This window comes from Phaethon lepturus, unplaced genomic scaffold (assembly GCF_000687285.1).
Source record: "Phaethon lepturus isolate BGI_N335 unplaced genomic scaffold, ASM68728v1 scaffold52464, whole genome shotgun sequence".
In the NCBI taxonomy this organism is placed as follows: Eukaryota; Metazoa; Chordata; class Aves; order Phaethontiformes; family Phaethontidae; genus Phaethon; species Phaethon lepturus.
The window spans coordinates 1-9,620 of NW_010535046.1; the positions used below are offsets into that span (position 1 = coordinate 1).

The following is a 9,620-nucleotide window of genomic DNA, read 5'->3' on the forward strand; positions in this document are numbered from 1 at the left end:
GGGCGAGCGGCGGGCTGTCTTACGAGCACTCCCCGTTATTCCCCGTGTCGTTTCTCCGCAGCAAGACCAAGGTGAAAAGGAGAACCCCATGCGAGAGCTGCGCATCCGCAAGCTCTGCCTCAACATCTGCGTTGGGGAGAGTGGGGACAGGCTCACCCGAGCAGCCAAAGTGCTGGAGCAGCTGACGGGCCAGACCCCCGTCTTCTCCAAAGGTGAAGGGTGTGTTTTCCTGTGGGCTGCGTGTTCTGGGGGCTGGAAAGGAGCAGTTTGTCTGCTGGCTTTAGCAGTAGTTGTTTCTCTTCCCCTACTGAGCATGCAGAGGGTGTAGTGGCAGTGTGGCCCCCAGGGAAGAGGCTCCTTGGCAGAGCCAATGTGGAGAGGTCTGTTCTGGTGTCCCTGTGGATGTTTTGAGAATTGGGGGCCTTAAATGTTCAGGTGCCTTAAATGTTCAGATGCTGGTGGTTATTCTAAGTCAGTTCAGTTCTGTCTGCAGTCTTGGGCTGCTGCTCTGCCCTCATCCCAAAGAGGGAACATTTGGTTGCTTTGGTTCTTTTTCCTTTAAAATAATTTCTTCAGTCTTCTTAAACAAGTGCCAAATCCCCCGGGTGGGAATTCTTTGAATAGCTTCTAAGTGTAATTATTGCTGCCTACAGCACGATACACTGTGAGATCCTTTGGCATCAGGAGAAATGAGAAGATTGCTGTTCATTGCACGGTTCGCGGGGCCAAAGCAGAGGAGATCCTGGAGAAGGGGTTGAAGGTGAGAATTTGGCTGGTCTGGGTCTTTGATTTGTGAAAGAACAAAACTTAATCTGTACCAACTGCAAAGATGCGTGCTTTGAAGTGTTGCTCTGGATCTAGTTACAGATAGGTCGTGGATGTTAAGGGTTGGGGTAGCAGCTTTGTCTGATACGCAGACTGCTGTGTTTGCAGTGTTTCTCTATCTGGTTGCTCTCTCATCCTTATTTAAGAGCTAGTTGGTGCAGTTGCTCCTTTCCTTTGAGATTCTGTCTTAACTGGTGAGACTTATGAGCAGGCTCTGGGAGCAAAATCTTAGGGTGAAGACTTAGTAGCATGTAAGGAAGTTGTGGTTCTACAACAAGCAGTTGGTAGAACACACAGGACTTCTTACTTTATTTGCAGTCGATAATGAAATAGTGACTGACAACAAATGTTACAGGTGCGAGAATACGAGTTGAGAAAAAACAACTTCTCAGACACTGGGAACTTTGGCTTTGGAATCCAGGAGCACATCGATCTGGGGATTAAATATGATCCCAGTATTGGTATCTACGGCTTGGACTTTTATGTGGTGCGTATTCCCTGCTTCCTTGCAGCTCCTGGGTTTGTGTGAAAGCTCTAGAACACAAAACGATAACTAGCTCACGCGAACTTGCTGCCAAGTGCTGGAAGATAGAAAAATGTCAAAAAAATCTAAGTCTAAACTGAGATTCCTGGGGCTGCTGTAAAGTCCCTGGTTTATGACATGTCTCACAAAGCCTCTTCAGAAACAAATACTGTGGCTGTTACTGGTACTCCTGGGATAACACTGGAACAGCTGTGCTAGGTGTGGGGAAGGAAAGAGCAGCAGGGATTTCAGGAATGCAATTGAAGGATGGGCTGCATTGCTGGAAGATTCTCCCTGCGTTTAGAGGGCTGGGGATGCGTCACGTAGCAGCAGTAGTGGCTGGTGCATTTGAGTTGTTCTGTTCTGTTGTGCCTCATGCTAAATCTCTGAAATAGAGGGAAGCTGTTCTGTACTTGTTAGCAATGCTGTTCAGCAAATCTTTTCTCAAGAGCTGAGGCCTCTGGGTATGGGATAGTGTGTCTTCCACGCTTATTCTGGTTTCTCTGAGTCAGTGCATGCGCAAAGTTGACCAGCTTAGGAGCTGTCCCTGTCAGTTTATGTGGCTGCCCAGCAGTTACTTAGTTTGCAGTTTACATTGAGGCTGTAGAAGATAATGCACTCAGTCTTGAATGTGACTCAGAGGAGACATTACTGATGTGGAAATTCTAGCCCTCTCTCCTAGAAAACTCTTGAGTTTAAGAAAATAAATAAATGCCAGAATAAAATAGTGCTGTTGGTCTCCTCTCTGGGCAGGTGCTGGGCAGGCCTGGTTTCAGCATTGCTGACAAAAAACGCAGGACTGGCAACATTGGAGCCAAGCACAGAATTGGAAAGGAAGAAGCCATGCGCTGGTTTCAGCAAAAGGTAATGTCCCTCTTTATTTTTTGTATTCCAAGAGTTTCCTAGCAAATATCAGCACCTTCACTGTGGAAGGACTGGAACAAGTCACTGTGTGGAAGGACATCTTGATCACTGCTTAAACTGTTGATTTTTGGTGCTCTGGGGCAGTAGAAGCTGCATTTGAGCATGAGTGCTGTTCATGCCCCTTTTTTGTTGCTGAAGTGAAAGAGCAGCTCTTGCAGGACAGCTGGAGGTATCACCTCTAGCGTAAATTTGTCTCCCACAGTTTTTGGAGGTGTTCTGTGTACATGGATCACAAGTGATGAGGCAGGGTTAGGATCTGTTTATCTGACCCAGCTCCTAGCTCAGCTGCCAGACTTGGAGCATGGAGCAATCCAAATAAAACAAGTTCTTGCGTTTATCTGTAGTGCTGTCTGGCACAGACTGGATAATGAATGGGAGATGCCGAAAGCTTGACTGGAAATGTTCAGAGATGGGGACTACTGATACTTTTGCAGAGGTGGAAAGGGTGGACAGTCTGGAGGCTCTTTGTGGGCAACTCTGCCTAGATCTACACTGGTCATACCCTGCCTAAGGCAGGCTCCAGCCTGCTCCACCCCCTCGTGTGTGGTTCTGCTTACTGTGGCACAGTTACCTTCAGGGGCCAAATCATGGGACTGTAAAAGGGACCAGTGTAGTTTTGGTCAGATCAACCTGTGAAGGGTAGGGCTTCGTTTCACTGGGCTGATGAGCAGAGTTTAGTACTTATCTGAAAAAAGCCCCCTGGGAAATTAACAGCACAGCACCAAAGTAGAAAGGCAGTTAGCTGCTCATCCAGGAGAGCTGGTGTTTCATGTCAGTGTTGTCTGGCTGGCTTGGTATGAACATGGTGACTCAGTTTTCTGGACCAGCAGTAGTGCACCTGTACCTGATGGTACTTTCTCACTTGGTTCTTTCTTTTTTTTCTCACAGTATGATGGCATCATCCTTCCTGGTAAATGAGCTGTTCCTGTTACAAAAAAAAAAAACAAATAAAATTTTCTAACCCCCAAGTTCTGTTGTGAATTTTGTGGGGGCTTCTCCTGACTTGGGAAGGTGCTGGGAGGAAGGGTCACACTCAAAGGCAGCAGCAGGACATGGACTCATGCTGTGCACTTGAAGAGAATGTGCTGCTCTCAAAGAGCAAATTTACATGGATACAGTCTCTGCTTCTGTACTGTCCAACAGCACAAATAAGGTGTAGAACTTACTAGAGTCTGTGGAAGGGCATAGGAAGGAGGTAAAAACAACCAAACATGCTTTTTTGACTACTGGAGTTGAACAGAGTTTCCGGAGGGTTAAATTCCAGAGGGGAACAAAATAAGTCATTGTACTTGTTCTGATCCTCCACAGACCAACCTGCCTGCTCTTTAATCAACAAACAAGGGACTCAGAATTAGTTCCTAGAGTAACAGAGTTTCTTCTATTTGGAGTGCGAGTTCAATGGGAAGCCAAAGGAAATGGTGCACGTATCCTTTTATTAAAGCCAAAATGTGGCAGAGGGTTCTTTATCTAAGCAGGCATGACAGGGCTATTGGGAAGGGGCTGAGGGCATGGGCAAGGCCTGTGGTGCTGGCAGGGCTAGGGGACTGGTGAGGCTCCTGAGCTGGGATTCAAATCTGCTGCTGCAAGAGGAGGTGGAGATCAGCTAGTAGAACCCCCGCATCCATGCTCCTTCCATGGGTAGTGTGGGTGACCTCGAGTGCCTGTACCTGCAGCTGGTAGAGTTGTTTCTGCCCCACAGATTGTGGTGCCTTCAATGGGCTGTAGAAATCCTGAAGCAATTGCTGGATGCGCTTGGAATGTAGAGGATGAATTTTGACTAGTTTCTTAAAATGTTTCAGGAGTGTGAATTTACACTGCTGTAGTTATGCAATCAGACAATTTTTCCCTGCAAAGGAATGGCCTTTATTTAAAGAGAAAATTCCCTGCAGGATAATACAGCTCATACAAGTGGAGTTCAGAAGCACCCTCACTTCTGCCTCTAGTGTTTGGTTCTCTCCTGCATCTTACAGTAAAAAAAATATAAAAAAAAAAAAGGAATAAACTCACTTCCATCCAAATCTGCATATGCTACCACCAGTGATTGTGCAGTGTTGTCTGAAAGACTAGACTGTTCCCTTGTCAAGTCTGGTGCAGTTGTAAACCAAGGGAGGTTGCCAGTGCTGTTCAGGATGGAGCCCTCTCCAAAATACACAGGGCAGTGTGTGCTATGCATGCTAAAATACATGGAGGAAAGTGGAGTTGGAACAGAAATTACGTTCTGCCTCTCGATAGGTGCATGCTTGATGTGAACTCTTAATCGAGAACTTGAATTCTTAAGAAAGATCAATAGCTTTATGTGAACTGTAATTTCTGCAAGCTGCTCAGTTTGGGTGAGTTGCGAAAGGAAGTACAAACCAGTCTTTTGCTGAAGCTCTTGTCTTCGCATCTTCATGGCACATTTGAGTTCCCTCGAGCGGCTCATTGGCTTCCTGAATGCGATTTCACCATCTTGTGCAAAAAAAGACCGGAACAAAAACAAGAGCATTTGCCCAGACACTCAGCAGTGTGTAGCTGCCAAAGGTGATGAGCCAGTCTAGGATCATTTGTAAATGTGCTCCAGTAACAGGACCTGTTTTCGGAAGGTGCTGGCCTCAGCACGTGACTGTTGTGTTATGTCTTGTAAAGACCATGGGCTGGAGACCAGGAAATAACCACCACTCACTCTTGGCTCCTGCTTGTCACAGGTTATCGCTGCTGTGGGGCTGTATCTCAGACCCACTGGGGCAGGGTTTGGAGTGCTGTGGGGTGGTTTGTCCTGACGTACTCAGCCCAAGAACATGACTCTGCTCTACAGTGTGGTAAGGGGAGGTCTGCAGTCCCTGTGCCCTTTGAAAGGGCAGCCACCAGGGTTTTAATAAAGACTGGTAACGATCTCAGTCAGATGCAGCAACAGGGAGGGACCCCAGGCACTGAGCAAACGCTTGTCCCTGGAACCTCAAGTTTCTTAATCGCTTCGCCTTTTACAGGTCAGATGCTGCTTTTACAGTAACGTGGAAGCACTGAATGAATTCAAAACCAAGCTGTCAGCTTGATGGTACAAGTAACATGACCTGGCTAGGAATATATCTGCAAGAGCTCCTGGTTTAGATGTGAAGGGCTTCTGGTCCAGCTGACACTTATTTTCAGGGCACCATTTGTCTCTCAAATCTCCTGGAGCCTCACAGCATCCTCAGGCACTTCCCCGATTCTTGAGCTAGAGCGCAGCACTTGGAAGAGCAAGAGATCTTGGTGAGATGCTCCATAATTCTCTTCCTTGCTATCAAGATTCACTTTATTCCTGGTCTGAAGGTATCTAGCTTCAATGAGTAAATATTAAATGTCTTTCCCTTGAACAAATGCTGCGTGAGCCAACAGGGTCTGTTCTAGATCTGTCACTTTCTTGTACCTAATACCAACACTACTGTTGTTTTGAAAGTGTCTTGCAATACTATTCCTACAGTAGAATTTCTCCTGTGTTATGCTAAGGTTTTTTTCTTCTTTTTTTTTCCACTTTTTGCCAGTCCACTCTGCAATATAGTGCTGCAGGCTGAGGAGAAAAGCTCTTCTGTGCTGCTTGCTTCCATGTCTGTCCCGCTTGAGCAATCCCTGCTTAAGCTGCAGGATGGAGATGCAGGCAGCTCAGAAGACACTTTCCTAGAGCTCAAAACTTGCCATGATGGAACAAGAGCATTTGAGACTTTGCAGTGACTCCAAACATCAACGCGCCTCCCCATCCAGCTCCCTCACACTCCTCAGCTCTGTCTCCTTCCCTAGGTGCTGGCATAAGCCATGTGACACCCAGGGCTCTTTATGTACTGGCTGCTGCTGAGGCCACAGAGCTGGCCCGGGATCCAGAGCTCAGGGAGCATGGGAGGATGATAGTGCAGCACGAGACACCCACGGTGGCCTCTGGGAGGTCCTCGTCCTCAGCCCACTCATTGAGGTCAGGATTGTAGCACTGCACACATTTCTTATACCTCTTCCCACTCTCATTCCAGCCACCCACCAGGCACAAGCGCCCCTCCAGCAGAGCCACCCCGGCCGTGCTGACCCCCATGGGCAGGGGTGCCATGTAACTCCACTGCCCCGTGACTGGGCTGTAGCACTCCACCGGCATCACATCCACCCGCTCGCCCTGGGGACCCAGCTGGCTCCCACCCAGCACATACGCTCGGTCAGCCACAGTGGCTGCACAGTGCCAGCCCCGGGGGGTGCTGAGCCTTGCCTGTTCCCTCCAGGTGTCGGTGCTGGGCTCGTAGCAGCATACATTGCGGGAATAGGCATGGCTGATGTAGCCACCGGTGACCAGGAGCTTGCCATTGATGATGCTGGTGGCATGGCAGCAGCAGGGCGTCTCCAGGCTTGCCTTGCTCTGCCAGCTGTTGGTGGTGGGGACGTAGCACTCGACAGATGCCAGTGCACCCTCAGCATTGCGCCCTCCGACAGCATAGAGGAGCCCGTTGCAGGCGCTCAGGCTGAAGTGTGTCCTCCTGTGCTGCATGCTGGCCAGGTGCAGCCAGGTGTTGAAGCGCGGGTCATACCTGGGGGGTGAAGGGCAGATGGGTCTGTCCAGGACTAGCATCTGAGCCACAGGGAGAAGAGGGGCCTGCCATACATCTGCCTTCAGAGGAGACAAATCATGCTCTGGAAGAGCCTCTCTGTTCTCCAGCAGTAGAAAAGCATCTGGACAGGCAGTGCTGATGGAGACGACAGCACTGCACAAGACGGGATCCTACCTGTGACTGCTGGGGTTGTGGCCACTCTAACCGTTGGGATGGCCCAGCATTGCTTCTGCCATCACAAGCTCCCTCCTGGCTTGGAAATGGCTTGTGCTACCAATCTGAGGTGTCCCCAAGCACTGTCACTGTCCCCTCTGCTGGGTCTTGGCAGGTAGAAGAGGACCTAGGGGCAGATGTTCCCTGCCCACCCTGCCAGGCCAAAGCCAGGCATATGATAACAAGCCAGCCCCTTGCGTGCCTGGGAGATAGCAGAGGGAACTGGAACTGCTGTGTCCCTAGAGCGATGCCACAGGGACTGAGGCCAGGCTGGGAAAGGTGCTGGATAAGCTACTGGCCAGAAATAGAAAGGAGAGCTGCCAGTGGGTCCCTGAAACCTCACTTGGTGCAAAAGAAAGAGCCCAGTGACGGCTCCTAACTGAGGAATGGTGATCAGGGTCTGCGAAGGGCTGGCCTCAAGCAGTGCTGACAATGTTGTGTGTGGAGCCCAGATGGCTGAGCCAAGCTGTGGGCAGAGCCACTGGGAAGTTCAGGTTTAGGTTGCAAACAAAATACTGCATGTCTGGTTGCCATGGTTACTCCTCCTTTCTTTGAATAGTAATCCCTCGGCGATCCAGTGACAGGTTTATGGGGATTTAGGAAACAAACCTTGTCATTTAAATGATGAGGAGAGAAAGGGAGGCAGAGAGAAGAAATCCTGAAGGGCAACAGGAGTCCCACAGACAGTAAATCTACCTTAAAGTGAATCCAGAGACCAAGTTAAGGCTGGCACTGGCTGGAGGAACAGCCAGTGGGTAAAAAGGGGAGCTCCCCAGAGTAACAAAATGGGTTACTTGTAAATAATGTCTCCCATTTCTCCAGGAGCCTCACAGCTTTGAAGAGGCTCTGCCTTATCCTCATCCTGCACTGGTGCTGTGCGCTGCCAGAGGACATGGGCAGCACAGCCTGGGCATCAAAGTCCCCAGGGGAAGCCCACGCTGGGGACACACAGACCAAATCCCTGGAAGTGGTTTCCAGGTCTTGTGTCTCACAGTCCAGAACCCTGTGCTGGGCCTCGCTGCATCTGTCCCTCCCCAGCAGCATTACCCTAGAAGTCTGACCCACCTCTGGGTTACTGATAGCAGAGGAACCTTTCTGACGCACTTGTCCCTCACCCCATGGCGGGTGCTGGGGCACAGGCAGACATGGCACAGCTCTGAACCCCTCCCCAAGGTCTGCATGGCCAGGTGGAGCCCATCTTACCTGCTCAGGCTGCTGACAGCATGCTTGGCCTGGTTCCTGGCATCGTTTTGGTCTTCACCACCCGCAATGTACATGAATCCATCCATCACCACCACACACTGATTAAAACTTTTTGCTGGCATTTCCGTCAGCTTGTTCCAGTTTCCCTCTGCGTCCCTGTAGCTGATCTCCCTGCTAAGAGCCTTCTCAGTCAAAGCTGGACGACCCCCAACTGTGACAAGCACCCTCTGGCCTCCCCGTATCCTGGTTCTCTGAGACTGAAGGCTGTTTTGCTGGTGGGGGAGCAGGTGGTAATTCATAGCATCCACGAGGAGCTTGTGGCACTGTGGGTCTTGCATCATGCATGGCACAGGTTGCACGTGGTTGACCAGGTCTGAGGCTGAGATTGTGCCAAATCTAATGTTGCTCAGGAGGTCAGCAGCATATCGAAGCCGTTTTGGGTCAAACTGCAGCCACTTGACAGCAATCTGGAAGGCTGCAACCTCACTGGGTATCTGTAGGCCATCATCCATCAGCAGCTCATTGATCTGATCGAAGGGGAGTTTCATAAACTGGTCAGTCTTGGAGAACTCCAGGAAGTTTTCCCGGATGAATTTCTGGGTGGTATCTTTCACCTGGTTGAGGCCATAGGTGGCTGAGATGTTGGCGATGTACACACAGTTCTCCACGGCCATCTCCCGAACAAGGAAGTCACTGCACATGTTCAGCAGTGCAGGCACCTGCAGCTGGGTCGCCACAGCAATGGTGCTGCCAATGGTGTACAGCGAGAGGCTCAGCTTCCCTGTGTAGGCGTAGGTGATGACAGTGGTCAGGCCGAGTGGGGACACGTCGTGGAGCTCCACCCGGTGCAGCTGAGGGTCTCTCTGCAGCAGGCAGTGGAAGTACTCACTGCAGGAAGCCAGGACAAGTTTATGCACCTCAAAAGACTTCGTTTTGGTGGCAATGGTGAGATCGCAGAGGAACCGCTTCTGGCGCATCTGATTCATCCCCTCCAGAAGGCTGGCTCCATGGTCTAGTGCTTCAACTTCTGTGGCCGTGCAGTGGAAGCCGTTGGAGCCACTGTCATACAAAACATTCAAGTGATTGAGGTGTTCGACATCTAGCAAAGCATCTTCCACCATCACTGGGGTGATGGATGCATCCTCTTTATCCACCTTGGGCTTCTTGGGGGTTTTCTTTTTGGGTGCCATCTTGGCAGGATCGGAATGGGACCTGGTGAGAAAGGAGAGGTGAGGAGCCTTGCAGCGGGGTACAGGTGTGGTGTCCCTTCTGCTCTTTAAGACATTCAGTTAAGCAAAGGAAAAGCTCCCACTGACTCATATACTCTTTGGGTCAGGCCAAGGGAAGGATGGAAACTGCCTCGCAAGCCATGTACCCCCCTGAACCGCGTT

General features: G+C 50.2%; 2 protein-coding genes across 2 annotated transcripts; one reads left to right on the forward strand and one right to left on the reverse strand.

Annotated features, from left to right (window-relative positions):
• The first annotated feature begins 66 nt into the window (after window positions 1-66).
• RPL11 (ribosomal protein L11) lies at window positions 67-3,240 on the forward strand. Its single transcript, XM_010285672.1, has 5 exons — window positions 67-212; window positions 654-760; window positions 1,181-1,312; window positions 2,102-2,212; window positions 3,161-3,240. Exons 1-5 carry the CDS (start codon window positions 89-91, stop codon window positions 3,188-3,190), a joined length of 504 nt encoding a protein of 167 aa, XP_010283974.1. The 5' UTR covers window positions 67-88; the 3' UTR covers window positions 3,191-3,240.
• Window positions 3,241-6,059: 2,819 nt separating this feature from the next.
• On the reverse strand, window positions 6,060-9,419 carry LOC104613690 (kelch-like protein 31). The gene is made up of 2 exons (XM_010285673.1): window positions 8,230-9,419; window positions 6,060-6,792 (listed from the first exon to the last, which is right to left on the reverse strand). Exons 1-2 carry the CDS (start codon window positions 9,417-9,419, stop codon window positions 6,060-6,062), a joined length of 1,923 nt encoding a protein of 640 aa, XP_010283975.1.
• Between the last annotated feature and the right edge of the window lie 201 nt (window positions 9,420-9,620).

Coding starts and splice junctions, on each gene's coding strand:
- LOC104613690 (XM_010285673.1), bottom strand. CDS start 9,419: ATGGCACCCAAAAAGAAAACCCCCAAGAAGCCCAAGGTGGATAAAGAG. Junction 6,793..8,229: donor GCTGTCAGCAGCCTGAGCAG/GTAAGATGGGCT, acceptor TTCACCCCCCAG/GTATGACCCGCGCTTCAACA.
- RPL11 (XM_010285672.1), top strand. CDS start 89: ATGCGAGAGCTGCGCATCCGCAAGCTCTGCCTCAACATCTGCGTTGGG. Junction 213..653: donor GACCCCCGTCTTCTCCAAAG/GTGAAGGGTGTG, acceptor TGCTGCCTACAG/CACGATACACTGTGAGATCC. Junction 761..1,180: donor TCCTGGAGAAGGGGTTGAAG/GTGAGAATTTGG, acceptor CAAATGTTACAG/GTGCGAGAATACGAGTTGAG.